Source organism: Leucoraja erinacea, chromosome 15, assembly GCF_028641065.1.
Source record: "Leucoraja erinacea ecotype New England chromosome 15, Leri_hhj_1, whole genome shotgun sequence".
Lineage (NCBI taxonomy): Eukaryota > Metazoa > Chordata > Chondrichthyes > Rajiformes > Rajidae > Leucoraja > Leucoraja erinaceus.
Window position 1 is genome coordinate 33,162,905 of NC_073391.1, and position 18,491 is coordinate 33,181,395.

Sequence of the window (18,491 nt, forward strand, 5' to 3'; positions counted from 1 at the left end):
ATGAGGTTAGAGGAGGTGCACATGAACCTCTGTCTCTTAAAATAGATTGGGTAAACACACAGAGTTGGTTGCTGCAGTTTTCATTAGAAACACTGGTATAAAAGATTGATTGATTTTGGTGACGGGTTCATGAATGCCTTGATATTCTTAGGGAAATGAGTGGGAAATGTGACACTGGTATACTTGTTAAAGATTCTGTTTTGTCTCGTTGAGTTGGCCTTCACCCTACCACCCCCGTAAGTGCCCAGCCCATAACCCCCTCCGCCCCAAACCCTGTGCCCACACCCCCCCCCCCCCCCCCCCCCCCCCCCCCCCCGGCCCCCTCCCATGTTCCGTTGCTGGTCGTCAATTAGAGGAAGCTTCTTCTGGGCTGGGCTGGGCTGTCATGTAGAGGTGGGGCAGTGGTCGTCTGGCCCATAGTCCCTGGGGTACGACAGCAAACACTTACTCGTAGTAAGAGCATCCTCCCACTGTGGCTGTTGGAGGCTGGAAGAAAGAAAAGTAGAGGTGGGGGGGGGGGGGGGGGGGGGAGTGGAATGGAGTGGGGAGGGGTGGAGTAGGATAGGGTGGAGGCGGGGTGTGGGGAGTGGAGTTGGTGGGGTGGGGATAGGCCAGGTTGACAGAGACGGGAGAAGATTAGAAAAGGTCGAGAGCATTTCCGATTACTAATAAAAGAAGACACAAGGAAATGCAGGTGCTGAAATCTGGAGCAAAACACAAAGTGCTGGAAGAACTCAAAGTGATGTGGGGTGGGGTGGGGAGGGGTGCCGCGGAGTGGGGAGGGAAAGGTTGACAGAGATGGGAAAAGATTACAAAAAGCCAGGACCATTTCCTATCAGTGATTGAAGACACAAGGAACTGCAGATGCTGGAATCTTGAGAAAAAGGTAAAGTGCTGGAAGAACAATAGGCCAGGCATCAACTGTGGAGATGAGAGGAGCCATACAAATTCTACGGAGCTGTACAGTATGGAAACAGGCCCTTTGGTCCACTTTGTCCAGTACTGGGCAAGTCCCATTTGCCTGCGTTTGGTCCACATCCCTCTAAACTGATCTAACCCACACATCGGTCCTAATGTCTTTAGAACGATAAATTGTAACCACATCTATAGTTTTCTCTGGCTCAGAGGATAGCAAGTCTTTGGGGATTCTCCTTGCGGGAGTCATGGGAGTTCAGTCACTGGGTGCCAAGATCCAAGATAGAGATTGATAGATTATTTTGGATGTTTAGGAGAGTGTGGGACGTGGGCTTTGTGCAGGAGGGTCGTGCGGAGGGTGCAAGATTGAGCTCTGCCATTATTGAATGGACGAGCAAGCAATAATTAGAACATGGAACAGTACGACACAAGAACAGGCCCTTCGGCCCACAATGTCTGTGCCGAACATGATGCCAAGACCGACTCTTATCTGCATGCACATAACCCATATCCCACCATTCTCTGCATATCCATGTGCCCATCCACCCACCGACTCTCAAACGCCACTCTCGTATCTACCTCCACCACCAGCCCTGGCAATGCTTTCCAGGCCCCCACCATCCTCTGTGTAAAAAACTCGCCCCCGCATATCTCCTCTAAACTTTGCCCCTCTCACCTTGATGCTACGCCCTCTTAGTCCTTGTCATTTCCACCCTGGTAAAAAGGTTCTGACTGTCGACCCTATCTATACCCCTACTTTTATCAGGTCTGCCCTCAACATTCAACGCTCCAGAGAAAACAATCTATTTTGTCCAATCTGCATATTATGCACAATATGCGTACGTTTTGTGTGGTTAACTGAGTCTGTGTGTCTGTGATGCTGCAAGCAAGATTTACATTGCACCTGGTCCCCACTGTACTTGTGTAAATGACCATAAACTCGATTTGATGACTTCCCAATGACTGAGATCAATTTTATGTGCATAATTTGTGTGTGACACTGCTCCAGTCTCTGCATTTGTCTGCAGATACTGGCCGCTCTGATCGGAGAAGTCAGTCAGTCTGTAGAAGGGTCCCGGCCTGAAATGTCTCCTATCCATGTCTGAAGAATGCTTGACCTGAAACGTCACCCATGCTGCCTGTCTCGCTGAGTTACTCCAGCTTTTTGTGTCTATCCTCCAGAGATGTTGCTGGACCCGCTGAGATATTCCTGCATTCGCCAATTTACGATGAAATTAAACAGAGGAGGGCAGAGGACGGGTGGCACAGCGGGGCAGCTGGTAGTGCTGCTACCTCACTGCGCCAGGGGATCGGGTTCTACGCAATATTCCAGCATTTGCAGTTCCTTGAGTCTCCACTCACTCACTGTTGGTGTGCGGAAACAGCAATGTTTTGGAAGACAAAAGATCGGCACCGTGGCGCAGGTGGCAGAGCTGCTGCCTCACAGCACCAGAGATCCCGGTTCGATCCTGACCTCGGGTGCTGTCTGTATGTTCTCCCTGTGATCTCGTGGGGTTTTTTCCGGGTGCCTCCCACACTCCCAAAGACGTGCAGGTTTGTAGGTTAATTGGCCCTCAGTAAACTGCCCCTAGTGTGAGATTTGGAGTTCGTAAGTTCACGAGTCATAGGATCAGAAGTAGACCATTTAGCCCATCGAGTCTACTCCACCATTCAATCATGGCTGATCTATCTTTCTCTCTCAACCCCATTCTCCTGCTTTCTCCCCATAATCCCTGGCAGCCGTACTAATCAAGTATCTGTCAATCTCGGTATTAAAAGTATTTGTCTGTTGTCTGTGGCAATAATTTCCACAGACACACCGCCCTCTGGATAAAGAAATACCTCCTCATCTCCTTTCAAAAGGTACATGTGCCAATAATAAACTAAACTAAACTAGATGTGTCGGGCAGAACAGCAGATGCTGGTTTAAACCAAAGATAGAAGAAGGGTCTCGAGTGGAAACCTCACCCATTCTTTCTCCCCACAGATGCTACTTAAACTAAGCTAGACATGTCTCTGCATTCAGTAAGAGGGCCTTACCTCTCCACAGCCCGGCACAGGGCTTGCCCATCTTCCCTGGACCTCTCCCCATCCTCTCATGGCTGCCCCCCAGCTCCGTTTCTCTCTCCCCAGCCGTGGCCTGCAGTCACCGTTCGGTGGCCCCTCCATGGGGCCTCTCCCCGCGGTCTTCGTGCCCGGGACCTCCGCGTCCTTGGCTTCCTCCCCGTGCCGGGAACCGCAAGGGGCCCCGCAGCCCGGCAACGCTCCCCTCCAGGCCTTCTTGTCTCTGGCCGGCTTGCCGTTGCTCCCGGCAAGGCGGGCAGTCTCTCCGCCGTTCTCTGCCCGCCCTGTGGCACGGCCCGCGGCCTCTGGTCCACCGTCATCTTTAGCCTCGCCGCTGTGGACGCAAGACCGCAATCAATCAAGATGGAGCAAGAGGTAACCAATGGAGCAGCTACAAACCACCCTTGACATTGGGTCACCAGCCAAGGCCACTCTGCCCCTTGCCTCTGCTGGCCCTTCTCACAAACAACATAGAACTAGAACAGTACAGCACAGGATCAGGTCCTTCGGCCCACAATGTCATGCTTAGAACGTTGATGCGTTTAAGAGGAGACTGAACAAGTGGAGGGGAGAGAAAGGAACAGAGGGTCACACTGAGAGATGGCGACGGGGTAGGAACAGAACTGTGGTTGGGCTGAATGGCCTGTGCCTCAAATATACTGTGTAAGGCTTTGTCCTGAATTCTTCACAGAAATTTCAGCAATTTAGCTCCCATCACCAACTAGAGAGCGGTCCAGGCCTCATCTACCTCATTGGAGACCCTCGGACTATCTTTAATCGGACTTTACTTGGCTTTATCTGGCACTAAATGCTATCCCCTTTACCCTGTGTCTGTACACTGTAGATGGATTGATTGTAATCATGGATAGTCTTTCCATTGACGGGATAGCACCCCACAAAATCTTTTCATTATACCGGGGTATACATGACAATAAACTAAACTAAACTAAACCCTTTGCCCCTTGAATGATTGCAGTGAACCTTTCTCTGAACCGCCTTGAACATAAGTATACCCGTTTGTAAATAACACGATAAAAACTGTACACAGCGCACCAGATGCCATCTCAGCAGAGCCCTGTATAATTTGAAATTTTACGATCTGTTATTGAATTATCTGCCGACATTGAGAAAAAGATCTTGCCTTGGCAAGACTTCTATGGTCTATATTTTAATGTATTTCTCTGCAGTCCACGTCACAAAGTGGTGACCAGATATAATTGACTCCTTTTTTTAATCTCCTGCTGAGGCTGCTTGGATGATTGGTTGTAAAATTGGTCAGCTGGTTACATTCTTGTGCCAGCCCTACATCGTTCTGGCCGTCTCTATCGTTCAGTCTGAAGAAGGGCTCCGACCTGATTCCTTCTCTCCAGACATGCTGCCTGACCAGCTGAGTTACTCCAGCAATTTGTGTCTTTTTTTGTAAACCAGTATCTGCAGCTCCTTGAATCTGCAGGAATACATTCTTGGTTACATTCATGGGTTACTGATACCTGTGTGGGTTTGGCCTATTCATAAGAGTCACACAGTACGGTAACAGGCCCTTCAGCCCAACTTGCCCATGCCGACCCAAATGTCCCTCTACACTAGTCCCATATCCCTCTAAACCTATCCTATCCTATAAGTACCAGTCTTAATGTTTCTTAAACATTGTGATAGTAGCTGCATCAACTACCTCCTCCCACAGCTCATTCCATACACCCACAAAAAGTTGGCATTCAGATTCCTTTCGCACCTCACTTTAAACCCATGTCCTCTGGCTCTTGATTCCCCTACTCTGGGCAAATGACTGTGTATTTACCCGATCTATTCCTCTTCTTCTTCTTCTTCTTCTTGCGTATGGCGTGCACAGCCTAAAGTTGTAGGACAACTTGCTCTATTGATTTTATTTGATTGTGCACGCCGGGTTGATTGCATTCGTCGAAACGGAAGGGAACATTTGAAGGCTGCAATCTCCCACCACTCTGTTTCTCTCAAGACCTTGTATACATTTTTTTTTCTTTTTAAAGTCATATAGGAGGGATTACATTATTTTTAATACATATAGGAGGGAAACAGGGCCTTTGGTCCAACTTGCCCATGCTGACCAAGATGCCCCATCTACACCAGTCCAACCTGCCTGTGTTAGGGTTGTGGCTTAGAATGCTTTCGGTCTCAAAGATAGACACAGCACAGAAACTGGCCCTTCGGCCCACCCTCTCCATGTTGACCATTGTACTTGTGGAAACACAAGGAACTGCACATGCTGGTTTACGAAAAAAAAGGACACAAAGTGCTGGAGTAACTCAGCGGGTCAGGCAGCCTCAAGAATGGTCTGATCCCAAGAAGGGTCCTGACCTGAAACGTTGTCTGTCTAGATGCTGCCTGACCCGCTGAGTTCCTCCAACACTTTGTGTTTTGCTCGCGGTTCAAACCTCTGCAGAACGTTTTGCTCCAACGAGGATGGTTTAGAATGCAAACAGCTGAAACAATTTATTAGATTAGTGTCAATTGAATTATTAGCCGGAGGATTTGTGACTCAGCAAACACATCCAATAACTTTATTTCTTCATTCGGTCACGAAAGAGCACTTGAGACATTTGTACATGCTGGAGTCTTTCTACCAGTTCCACTTCAGAGCACCTGTAATTGGTTCCACGGGGAGATTGGAAAGAACTCTGGGTACTCGGCACGATCCGCATTTAATAACTGGGGACAAAAGAGACTGGAATCTTGTGCAAAAAGTGCTGGGGGAACTCAGTAGGTCAGGCAGCGTCTGTGGAGGGAAATTAACAGACAACTTTTCAGATCTATGTAGGAAGGAACTGCAGATGCTGGGTTATACCAAAAATAGACACGGAATGTTAGAGTAACTCAGCGGGTCAGGCAGCAACTATGGAGAAGAAGGATAGGTGAGGTTTCAGGTTAGAACCTCTCTTCAGACTGGAAGTCTAACTTCAGACGTTTCAGGTCAGGACCCTTTTTGAGATCTGACCCGATTAAAAAGCCTCTTAAACACCGCTGTCATAACTGCCTCCCCTGTGGTGTGTTGCAGGTACCCCCCACCCTATGTGTAAAGTTGCTCCGCACTTCTCTCTAAAGGGCCTGTCCCACTTGGGCGACCTAATCCACGAGTTCTGGCGAGTTTGCCCTCGACATACTCGCAGCAGGGTCGACACGAGGTCGTAGGAGGTCTTCGCAACTCTTCTTCCTGCTCGAGAGTGGTCTCCACGTACTCGAGGCCTCAGCTAGGTCGCGGCGTTTTTTTCAATATGTTTAAAAATGCACGCGAGTAAAAAAAGGTCGCCATGGAAAAAATCGATACTTTTTTTACTCGTAGGTTTAGTCGTAGTAGGTCGCCAAGTTAGTCGTAGGTAATCGAGTATAGTCGAAGGTAGTCGTAGGTAGTCTTCATCATAGTCGAAGGGAGGTCGTCTTCACTCTCCACTATTCGGTGTCCAATTTTCCCAAAGTTAGTCATAGATAGTCGATGCTGGTCTTCAACATGGTTGAAGGAGGTGAAGTCTTCTACAAAGTCGAAGGAGGTCTTCAACATGTTATTATTTTAAACTCTTCTAAACTCGCCAATTAGGTCGCCCAAGTGGGACAGCCCCTTTAAACTTTGCCCCTCTCACCTTAAATCTATGCCCTCTGGTGTTGGACATTTCTACCCTGGGTAAAAAGGCTCTGAATGTCTACCGTATCTATGCCTCTCACAATTTTATGTTATTCCATCAGGTCTTCCCGCAACCTCTGGCGTTCCAGAGAACATATCCAAGCCTGTCCAACCTACCCCTGTAGCCAATAGGTGCAGTGAGTGCACGGAACAAGCGTTGCCTCCATCTTAGTAACCAGACAACAGAGAGCAGCCAAAATTATGTTTACCTCAGTTGCTTACATGTTACTGGCCGTAAAAGTCCAACCAAGGCACCTCTCCAAATTTATGGAGGTGTCTCCGTTAAACTACAAGAACTATTTTTGCATGGAGGGTACAATATGGATTGAATGACAGAAAGAGTAAATGGGTATAAATCATCGAGTCATTCACAAGTCATCTACAGTGTCCAATAAATTATCTGGAAGATGATTACTTTCATAGAACATGATTACTAATCGATGCAATTCTCCTTATTGTCCCAGCCTCCAGGGATTTGTCACTCAGAAAGTCATTTTGATTGATTGATTGATTGAATTGGTTGAAAGGCACAGCATGGAAACAGGCCCTTCAGCCCACCGAGTCCACACTGACCCATCCATCGCCTGTTTGCCCTAGTTCCATGGTACACAAAAAAGCTGGAGAAACTCAGCGGGTGGAGCGAAGGAAATAGGCAACGTTTCGGGCCGAAACCCTTCTTCAGACGATTTTCCAGCATCTGTACTTTCTTAAATGCCCTAGTTCCATGTTATCCCACTTTCTCATCCACTCCTTATACGCTTTGCAGAGGGCCAACTACCCTACAAACCCGCACGACTTTGGGATGTGGGAGGAAACTGAAGCACCCGGAGAAAACCCACGTGGTCGCAGGGAGAGCGTACAAACTCCGTGCAGGCAGCACCCGAGGTCAGGATTGAACCCAGGTCTCTGGCGCTGGGGGGCAGCGGCTCTACCAGCTGTGCCACGGTGCCCCGCTGTCACTGTGCCGCATTTGACGTATACCTGGATGCAGGGACTGAACTTAAATGATCGGAGTGCAGGAACCAGAAGAGAGGTGAGCCATTCAGCCCCTTGGGCCTGCTGTACGTTCATCAAGATCATGGCTGAGAATTTATCGGAATGCATGGCAGCATGGTTTGGGAACAGCTCCATCCAAGTCCGTAAGTAATTGCAGAGAGTTGTGGACTCAGCGCAGACCATCCAACAAACACACCTCCCTTCCATTGACTCCATCTACACTTCACGCTGCCTTGGTAAGGCCACCAGCATAATCAAGGACCATTCATCCCAGTCACTCCCTCTTCTCACCTCTCCATCAGGCAAGAGGTACAGAAGTGTGAAAACGCACACCTCCAGATTCAGGGACAGTTGTTATCAGGCAACTGAACTGTCCTATCATTAACTAGGGAGCAGTCCTGACCATTCATCTACCTTATTGGAGACCATCAAACTATCCAGTTTTTCTGGACTATATCTCTTGCACTAATATAATAACTAATAACTAAATATTATTCCCTTTATCCGATATCGGAGTGGCGGCGCGGCTCTGGCTGCAGCCGCCGTTGTTTTGTGTTTTTAATGTTGTTTATTTTGTTTGGTTAGTCTAGTTTTTTGGTTTTAGTTTGTGTTTTGGGGGGGGGGGGGGGGGGGGTTTGAAATGGGGTTTGCAGTCTCTCCCTGCGGGGGAATACGACCTTTTTGTCGTATTCCCCATCTCTGCCTCCGTCTGTGCTGAGGCCTAATGGAGCTGACGACCTCGAGGCTGGAAGAGGTTGGGACGCTCCCGTGAGGACGGCCAGCCCGAGGGTGGAACGAGCCGAGCTCGGGAAGGTGCGGCGCTGGCAGCCCGAGGGAGGTTCGGCGCCCAAGTCGGGGCAGCCCAGCCCGGGGAAGAAGCGACGCCCAAGTCGGGGCGGCCCGGTCCGGGGGAGAAGCGACGCCCAAGTCGGGGCGGCCCGGTCCGGGGGAGGTTCGGCGCCCAAGTCGGGGCGGCCCAGCCCGAGGCTGAAGACGGCGCAGTACTCACGTGAGGGTGGCTGGGACGGTGTTCTGGCGGTGGTGGCCTGAGTCCGGGGTTCGGCCGCGGGCCAGCGGCTGCGTCTGCAGGACTGGTGGGCGGCAGCTTCAACCACCCCGGGCCGCGGTGTTTGAGCCGCGGGACTGTTCTTAACATCGCCCGGGGGGGGGGGGGGTATCGCCCCAGTGCAGAGGGAGAAGAGGAGGGAAGAGACTGCAGACCAAAGACTTTTGCCTCCATCACAGTGAGGAGATGCTGGGTGGACTCACTGTGGTGGATGTTAACATGTGTTTATTGTTGTTTTTATTGTATGGTATTATATGTATGACTGCTGCAATTTCGTTCAGACTTCGGTCTGAATGACAATAAAAGGCTATATCTATCTATCTATCTGTACACTGGGGACAGCTTGATTTTCATTAAGTATAGTCTTTTTCACTGACCAGATAGCACACTAAAGCTTTTCACTGTACGTCAGTACATGTGACTATTGAAAAATAGAGATAGTGAGAGGAATGAGCTGGGGAGACAATGTGAGAGAGAAAGAGAGAGGGAGAGAGAGACATTTCCCTGGAGCCGGCCCTACACCCCAACATGAGCCGCCTCCCTGAGATGCCCAGGGTGCTGATCCGTGATGTTCCTGCACACTCTACACCTCCTCCACTTCCAATCGGACACGCCATGGCGGTCCATGTTACCATCTGATGGCGGGAGCGGTCCCCAGTGGAGGTCTCTCTACGAGGGAGTCCTCCCCCTTTACATCGGGGACCTGGGATGGGGAGTGTTGCACAGAGCCGTGGTGTGTAATAAACTTTTGAGTCGGTTCACGGACTCGCCAACTGCCTGTAACTTCTGCGGCGAGGAAGAGACCCACATGTATATGAAGTGTGAGAGGTTGCTACCCCTTTACCAATATCTGAAGGGGCTGAGAGAGGGTTTCTATAAAAGGGTTTGAGAGAGAGGGGAAGAGAGAGGGCGAGAGAGAGAGCTAAATAAACAAATATGAGGTCAAGACAGAGAGAAAGTGAGAGAGAGAGAGAGAAATAGAAAGAGGGAGGGGGGGGAATGAGAAAGAGAGAGGGGTGAGAGGGGAGGTAGAACAAGGGAGAGGTGAGAGGTGCAGAGTGAGGGGACAAGGGAAAGAGAGATGAGGGGAATAGAGAGAGGGGAAGAGGCAGGGAGAGAGAGAGAGAGAGAGAGAGAGAGAGAGAGACTGTGAGCATGCTGTACTTGCTAACAGCTATTTAATGATTAGTCCAACTGGACATGGAAAATGAGACTGGAAGGAGGAAGCTACAACAAATGACGAGTTATGGGTGAGACTCTTACAGAAATCCGATCCCTTGATGTGATTACTTTGATTGTGTGCCAAATCAAATATGTTGTTATACCCTTCTCACACCAGTAATAGCATTTTTATAATTAATATTTGAATAAGTCTTTGCTGAGACTCCATAAATATTTGTCCAGCTGCCTTGGAATGCGATAAAAAGGAAAAAATGGCTCTGTCTTCTTTTCCTCATTAACATTGTGGACAGTGTGATGCTTCAGTCAGTGTTGAAGAATACAGGATTTCTGGTCCAAATCCAGTTAGCCGCCTGCCAGCCAGTTCTTCCTGAAGCTGAGGCATATCTCCAGGGATGGGGTCCTTGAAGGCATCGCGGAGCAGCAGGTGGTGCTGATGCCTCACAGCGCCAGACACCCGGGTTCGATCCTGACCTGTGTGTGGAGTTTGTGCATTCTCCCTGTGACCGTCAGGGTTTCCTCCAGGTGCTCTGGTTTCTTCCAACGTCCCAAAAGACCTGCGGGTTTGTAGTTGGACACAAAATGCTGCAGTAACTCAGCGGGTGAGGCAGCATCTCTGGAGAGAAGGAATGGGCGATGTTTCGAGTCGAGACCCTTCTTCAGACTGATCAATGGTTACGGGTTTGTAGTTTATTTGCCCCTCTATCAATTGCCCCCTAAATGTGTAGGGAGTGTATGAGAGAGAGGCATATGATAGAACTAGTGTGAGTGGGTGATTGATGGCCAGCATGAATATGATGGGCCACAAAGGGCCTGTTTCCATGCTGCATCCCCAAACTAAATTAAACAGGTTTGTAGGTTAATCGGACCTCTGTAAATTGCCCCCAGGGTGTACGGAATGGATGAGAAAGTGGGATAACATAGAACTAGTGTGAATGGGTGATCGATGGTCGGTGTGGATTCGGTAGGCCAAAGAGCCAGTCTCCATGCTGTATCTCTAAACCAAGTTTGGATAACAGCCTGGATGTCCCATTGTCAGAACTTGATCAGTAACACTGCTGTGAAGCATGTCACTGCATTAACCATCCTATTTAAATGCAAATTGTTGCCTGCACTGTCATACATCCATTCCCTCATTGCCAGGTGTTGCTGAATGCTGATGGACTGCAATGCTTCTTCCACCAAAATAGTCATTGAAACTTCAAAATAATTCATTGTATACAAGCACTGGAGGAAGGTTACAATATGCCTCACTTTACTGAGCATACAGAATATTCAGACAAATTCACACCACAGAGTGCTGGAAAAACACAGCTGGTCAGGCAGCATCATCGCTGGAGAACATGGATAGGTGATGCTTCAGGTCGGGACCCTTCTTCAGACCTGGCAGGGGGTCGCAGGGGTAGAATTACCGTCTGACAGTGCCAGAGATCTAGGTTTGATCCTGACTACGGGTGCTGTCTGTATGGAGTTTGAACGTTCTCCCTGCGACCACGTGGGTTTTCTCCTGGTGCTCCGGTTTCCTCCCACACTCCAATGACGACCAGGTTTGTACGTTAATTGGCTGCAGTAAAATTGTAAATTGTCCCCAGTGTGTAGGATAGTGCTAGTGTACGGGGTGATCGCTGGTCAATGCGGATCCGGTGGGGCAAAGTCCGTGTTGCCATGATCTATCTCTGAAGTCTAGAGTGGGGACAATCTAACCTGTTATGGGCCAATCTACATTTCCGTCCCCTGTGCCACTGGACAGATGGCACTGAGAGAGTTTGGTGACACTGTGATAGGATGCTCTGCTTGTCTCAGGCACCTTGGGACAAACCGGCAGAGACACATCACTTGATATAATTCCTGTGCCTGTCTCAATCTACAAAGACCAAAATCAGGTTATAAATAAACTCAAGACGCCTCAGGGAACAAGCTGTCGGCTGCAGTTAGAGTCCCTTTGTCCCTTGCGATTAGATTTAACAAGTGTGGTGAGCAGGAGCACGATTGCAGGCTGATTAAAAGTGGCAGTGTGTTCACATGTGTCTCTACATCATTGTTCACTGCTTCCAACAAGGTGACGTGCTGATTTGCTCCATACACCCAACAATCCTTCTTCAGGGCCACATAGATCTTCGGGTCATAGAACTGTACAGCACGGAAACAGACCCTTCGGCCCACCTTGTCCGTGCCGACCAAATCGGCATGTTGGGCAAATCCCATTTGGCCCACATCTCTCTAAACCCCCTTTCTGTGGAGGGAATGAATAGTCAACGTTTCAGGTCAGGACCCTACTTCAGAAAAGGGACCCAGACCCAAAACGTCTGAAGAAGGGCCATCTTCTTTGTCTGTCTATTCCCTCCACAGCTACTGTCTGATTCACTGAGTTACTCAAGTCAAGTCAAGTCAAGTCAAGTCAAGTCAAGTCAAGTCAAGTTTATTTGTCACATACACATACGAGATGTGCAGTGAAATGAAAGTGGCAATGCTCGCGGATTTTTGTGCAAAAGTCAAACAACAAAACAACCAAACAAATTATAAACACAATTATAACACACATATTCTTTTACATAATAAATAATGGAAGGAAAAACGTTCAGTAGAGTTACTCCAGCAGTTTTGTATTGTACTCAAGATTCTAGCAACTGCAATTCCTGTTATTTAACCTATTGGGCTTGCCCCATTTCCTTGCATTTGGCCCATATCCATCTAAACCCTTCCTATCTGCATATCTGTCCAAATGTCATAATTGCACCCACTTCTAAGATGATTAACATAATTAACCTACAAATCCGCACGTTTTGGGGATGTGGGAGGGAACCGGAGCACCTGGAGAAAGCCCACGTGGTCACAGGGAGAAGGTGCAAGCTCCATACAGACAGCACCAGTAGTCAGGATTGAACCAGGGTCTGTGGGGTTGTGAGGCAGCAGCTCTGCGCCACTGTGCCAGTGTGCGTTACCTCCGGATGCTCCAATTTCCTCTCACATTCCAACTATGTGCGGGTTTGTAGATTAATTGAGCTCAATTGCTGGTGATTTTCTTAATTGACGTTTAGGTGACGGAGTTTGTACTATCCCCCTGTGACCGCGTGGGTTTTCTCCGGGTGTTCCGGTTTACTCTCGGGTGCCCAAGGACGTGCGGGTTTGTAGGTTAATTGGCTTCTGTAAATTGTCCCTAGTGTGGGTGATAGAACTAGTGTATGGGTGATCGCTCGGTGGGCCGAAGGGCGCCATGACTGTAAACTAAACTAAACGTGCGCCAAGGTTGCAGGTCGGGAGTGGGCAGGGCCGAAGATGGCCTGGTTGGGTTGCTCCTAGGCCTGGCCAAGTTGGCCATCCGCGAGTCATGGCACCAGGCGGAATAGGGCTTTGCCCGAGCCAGATGCTTGGCCCTTGACCAGGGTTACGTCCGTGCCCGGGTGGTGTTAGAGAGCGACATAGTTGTATATGTAGTTATTTAGTATATGTGCAGCATAGTTGTTTGGAAATTTAGTGTCTGAATAATTTGGAGATTTTGTAATATGTTGGTGGGTATGTCACCACGGTTTTATTTTGTATCATGATAGTAATTAAATAAATCATTTTTGACACAAAAACAAAATGGTTGCAAGACCCAGATTTGAACCTGTGACAGATCTGACTCAGTGGGCCCTCCCGCTGAGCTGTGGTTTTCGCCGAGAGATAGCTGCACTCTCTGCACGGCTTTCTTTTAGCAACCCGAGTGTTTCCACGTCACTGCTCCCGAATCACTCCTGATATCTCTGCCTGCTGAGTCCAATCATCATCCACCCACGGACGCACAAAGGGAGCTCAGTTTCAATAACTTCACTGGACAACTTCACCCTACTCCAAGAAATACCATTAAATGGTAATTAGTGCCATTCCCAAGCACAACACGACATCTTGTTGCGGCTCAGAATGAAATCGCTGGTGTTTGTGGTTGACTTTAGTTTTAGTGTCTTTTATATTGTTGTCGTGTGTGGTGAGGTACAGTGAAAAGCAACTGAACCATCGTATCACCATCCTGACCGCACTTTTACCTCATTGGAGGCCCTCGGACTATCTTTAATCGAACTTTACTGGATTTTATCTTGCACTAAACATTATTCCCTTTATCATGCACCTGTACACTGTGGACGGCTTGATTGTAATCATGTACAGTCTTTCAGCTGACTTGCGGCAACTAGACTAGCACACGTATGAGTTTCACATGACCTTCCCGTGTCCTGGCGGTAGCTCCGTGGCGTGGTGAGCAAGTTGTCCCCCGGCTGCCAGTCTCGCTGGCTGCTCATCGTGGCTCTCACGGGCTGTCAGTAAACGTGGTGCATAACCTGCACACTTCTGGCAAGCTGACATCTGTGTGTGTGTGTGTGTGTCTCAGTCTATTTGCTTGTGTCAGTATGTGTGTGAGTGTGTGTATTTATCTGTGTGTCTGTGCATATGTGTGTGTCAGTGTGAGTGTGTGTCAGTGGAAGTGTGTGTCAGTGGAAGTGTGATTGTGTGTATGCACATGTGTGTCAGTGTATATGTCTGTGTATGTGTGTATATGTGTGTGTATGTTTCTATGGCTGTGTGTGTATTTGTGTATGTATGAATGTGTGTCAGTGTGAGTGTGTGTGTTAATGTGTATGTGTGTGTGTGTGTGAGTGTGTGTGGTTGGCACGCAACAAAATAGCTTTTCACTGTACCCCGTTACATAGAAACATAGAAACATAGAAAATAGGTGCAGGAGTAGGCCATTCGGCCCTTCGAGCCTGCACCACCATTCAATATGATCATGGCTGATCATCCAACTCAGTATCCTGCCTTCTCTCCATACCCCCTGATCCCTTTAGCCACAAGGGCCACATCTAACTCCCTCTTAAATATAGCCAATGAACTGGCCTCAACTACCTTCTGAGGCAGAGAGTTCCAGAGATTCACCACTCTCTGTGTGAAAAATGTTTTTCTCATCTCGGTCCTGATGGATTTCCCCTTTATCCTTAAACTGTGACCCCTTGCCCTGGACTTCCCCAACATCAGGAACAATCTTTCTGCATCTAGCCTGTCCAACCCCTTAAGAATTTTGTAAGCTAGGGTACTGTTCAATTCACCTCTACCCTATAGCGGACATTGAACTTTGTCTCTGGAATCAATGTGCTACCATGCTGAGAACTATATTCCGCACTCTGTATCTTCCCCTTTGCTCTCCCTATTGTACCTGTTTGACTTGATTGTATTTATGTATGGTGTATCTGATATGTTTGGATAACATGCAAAAGTTTTTCACTGTACCTCAGACACAGTGACAATAATAGACCTAAATCTAAAACCTGAGATGTTAGAAAGATTATTATTGGGTTTACTGGTTGAAAAGGAAAAGTGTCGATCACCATCTGGGAGTGTATGTTGGAATTTCAAGCAGCCTAAAAAACTGAAAGACAAGGCATATAATATTGCAAAGATTTGTGGGGTGCTAGAGGGTTGGATAACTTTAAAAGAACAACAGAAGGTAACTGAAAAGACAATGAAATAAGAAAGTAATCTAGCCAACAATATAAAGGAGGATAGCAAAGGTTTCTTCAGATATATAAAGAGTAAGAAAGAGGTAAGAGTGGACATTGGACCACTGGAGAATGTTAATTTTTTTTCAGTTTGGAGGTACAGCATGGAAACAGGCCCTTCGGCCCACCGAGTTAGCGCTGACCAGCGATCACCTTGCACACTAGGTCTACCCTGCACACACTATGGACAGTTTTTACCAAAGCCAATTAACCTACAAACCTGTACGTCTTTGAAGTGTGGGAGGAAACCGGAGCACCCGGGGAAAACTCCCGCAGATCACGGGGAGCAGGTACAAACTCCGTACAGACAAGCCCCGTAGTCAGGATCGAACCCGCGTTTCTGGTGCTATAAGGCAGCAACTCTACCGCTGCGCCACCGTGCCGCCCCTTTTCAAAATAACACTGCTGGAGATGTGATCATTGGGAATAAAGAAATAGCAGGTGAATTGAATGATCATTGAAAATACCAAGTCAATGGATATTTTTAAGACTGAGTTTGACAGATTCATAATTAGTAAAGGGGCTGTCCCACTTGGGCGACCTAATTGGCGAGTTTAGAAGAGTTTGAAAAATGACATGTTGAAGACATCCTTTGACTATGTAGAAGACTAGCTTCAACTAGCTCTGACGACATACGACTAACTTCGGGGAAATTGGACATCGAATGGTGGAGTGTGAAGACGACCTCCTTCGATCTCCTTCGATCTCCCTTCGACTATGTTGAAGACTATCTACGACTGCCTTCGACTACCCTCGATTACCCACGACTAACATATCGACATACAACGACTAAACCTACGAGTAAAAAAAGTATCGATTGTTTCCATGGCGACCTTTTTTTACTCGCGGGCGTTTTTTAACATATTGAAAAAAACCGCCGCGATCTAGCTGAGGCCTCGAGTACGCGGAGACCAGTCTTGAGTATGAAGGAGAGTTATGAAGACCTCCTACGACCTCGTGTCGACCATGCTGCGAGTATGAGTCGAGGGCAAACTCGCCAGAACTCGCGGATTAGGTCGCCCAAGTGGGACAGGCCCTTTAGGTTGTCATAGGGATATGAGAAGGCAAATGTAGTAGTGAGATAAAGACACAGTAGATCAGCCACGGCTGAAAGGCGGAGTGGACGTGATGGGCCTCATTCTGCTCCTACAATTTATGAACTAAAGGAGATAGAAGATATATTTGAAGGCATATTTCTGGCAAGTGCAAACCTTGTTGTGCAATTTGAAGAGTTTGATTTATCAGATTTTACATTCTCTCTCCCGCTGCACTCTCCCATTTGTTAAAAGATTATTCAAGCTCTGAAAGTCATAACCTCATTACGAGCCCTTCAATCACTCAGCGGTTTCATGAAGACTTTATTTTTCAGCTGGCACCAACCAAACCTCCTTCCATTGACTCCATCTACACTTCACACTGCCTCGACATGGCCACCAGCATAATCAAGGACCAGTCTCACCCCGATATAGTCTTTCCGCTGACTGGATAGCTTAGTTTATTTTATTTTTGTTTTGTTTAGTTGAGTTTATTGTCACATGTAACTGACACTCGCTAGAATTTAAAAGATTGAGGGGGGATCTTGTAGAAACTTACAAAATTCTTAAGGGGTTGGACAGGCTAGATGCAGGAAGATTGTTCCCGATGTTGGGGAAGTCCAGGGCAAGTGGTCACAGTTTAAGGATAAAGGGGAAATCCATCAGGACCGAGATGAGAAAAACATTTTTCACACAGAGAGTGGTGAATCTCTGATTCAGATTCAGATTCAATTTTAATTGTCATTGTCAGTGTACAGTACAGAGACAACGAAATGCATTGATCGTTGCTATTTTTCCCATTCTAGGGAGACACAGGGCGTCGCGGTGTGCCCGCGCCGCCGCCATCTGGAACTCTCTGCCTCAGAAGGTAGTTGAGGCCAGTTCGTTGGCTATATTTAAGAGGGAGTTAGATGTGGCCCTTGTGGCTAAAGGGATCAGGGGGTATGGAGAGAAGGCAGGTACAGGATACTGAGTTGGATGATCAGCCATGATCATATTGAATGGTGGTGCAGGCTCGAAGGGCCGAATGGCCTACTCCTGCACCTATTTTCTAAGTTTCTATGTTTCTATGTAACGGGGTACAGTGAAAAGCTATGTTGTTGCGTGCCAATCAGCCAGCGGAAAGACCATACATGATTACAATCAAGCCATCCACAGTTTACAGATATGGGATAAAGGGAATAACGTTTAGTGCAAGACAAAGTTCAGTAGAGTTCAATTAAAGTTAATCCAAGGGTCTCCAACGAGGTAGATGGTAGATCAGGACTGCTCCTTAGTTGTTGATAGGATGGTTCAGTTGCCTGATAGCAACTGGGAAGAAATGGTCCGTGAATCTGGAGGTGTGTGTTTTCACACTTCTGTACCTCTTGCCTGATGGGAGAGGGGAGAAGAGGGAGTGACCGGGGTGAGACTGGTCCTTGTTTATGCTGGTGGCCTTGGCGAGGCAGCGTGAGGTGTAGATGGAGTCGGGTGGTTTTTGTGATGGAGTGGGCTGCGTCCACGACTCTCTGCAATTTCTTCTCGTCTTGAAGGCTGTGAAGCACTTTGATTCCAGCTTGCAACAAAAAGTTTTTCTCTGTACCTTGATACACGCTACAATAAACTAAACTAAACTAACTAACTAACTATGCTGATGGTACACAAAATTGCTGGAGAAACTCAGTGGGTGCAGCAGCATCGATGCTGCTGCACCCGCTGAGTTTCTCCAGCAATTTTGTGTACCTTCGATCTTCCAGCATCTGCAGTTCCTTCTTGATAACTATGCTGATGGTTGAGGCCACACAGCAGGGAGTGTGCTTGGTATGCACAGCACACCCTCCTGGTGGAGTTCAGGAGGTGGACGTTAAGCAAATACTTCCCTGGCAACCTGGCTGAAATATTTTTTGACTGATTATGATCTCATTATAATGCTCGGGCCAACCAACGTTTGTCCTTCTGGAGGATGCAATGCAGGAGTGTTGGAGACAGAACAAGTCGGATGTTCATAATGATAAGTGGTTTAAGTGAAGATAAATCATGTTAGCATTTAAAACTGGCCCAAAATGCATCGTAGCGTCTCA

General features: G+C 47.8%; 1 protein-coding gene across 2 annotated transcripts in view; it reads right to left on the bottom strand.

Annotated features, from left to right (window-relative positions):
* Window positions 1-330: 330 nt before the first annotated feature.
* zgc:171482 (zinc finger protein) overlaps window positions 331-18,491 on the bottom strand; it is a 151,345-nt gene continuing 133,184 nt past the window's right edge. For both annotated transcript variants that reach the window (XM_055647090.1, XM_055647091.1), the window contains 2 exons: window positions 2,956-3,313; window positions 331-486 (listed from right to left, as the gene is read on the bottom strand). In XM_055647090.1, the coding sequence (XP_055503065.1) occupies window positions 445-486; window positions 2,956-3,313 (400 nt within the window). In that variant the 3' untranslated portion in view covers window positions 331-444. The remainder of the gene's footprint in view (window positions 487-2,955; window positions 3,314-18,491) is intronic.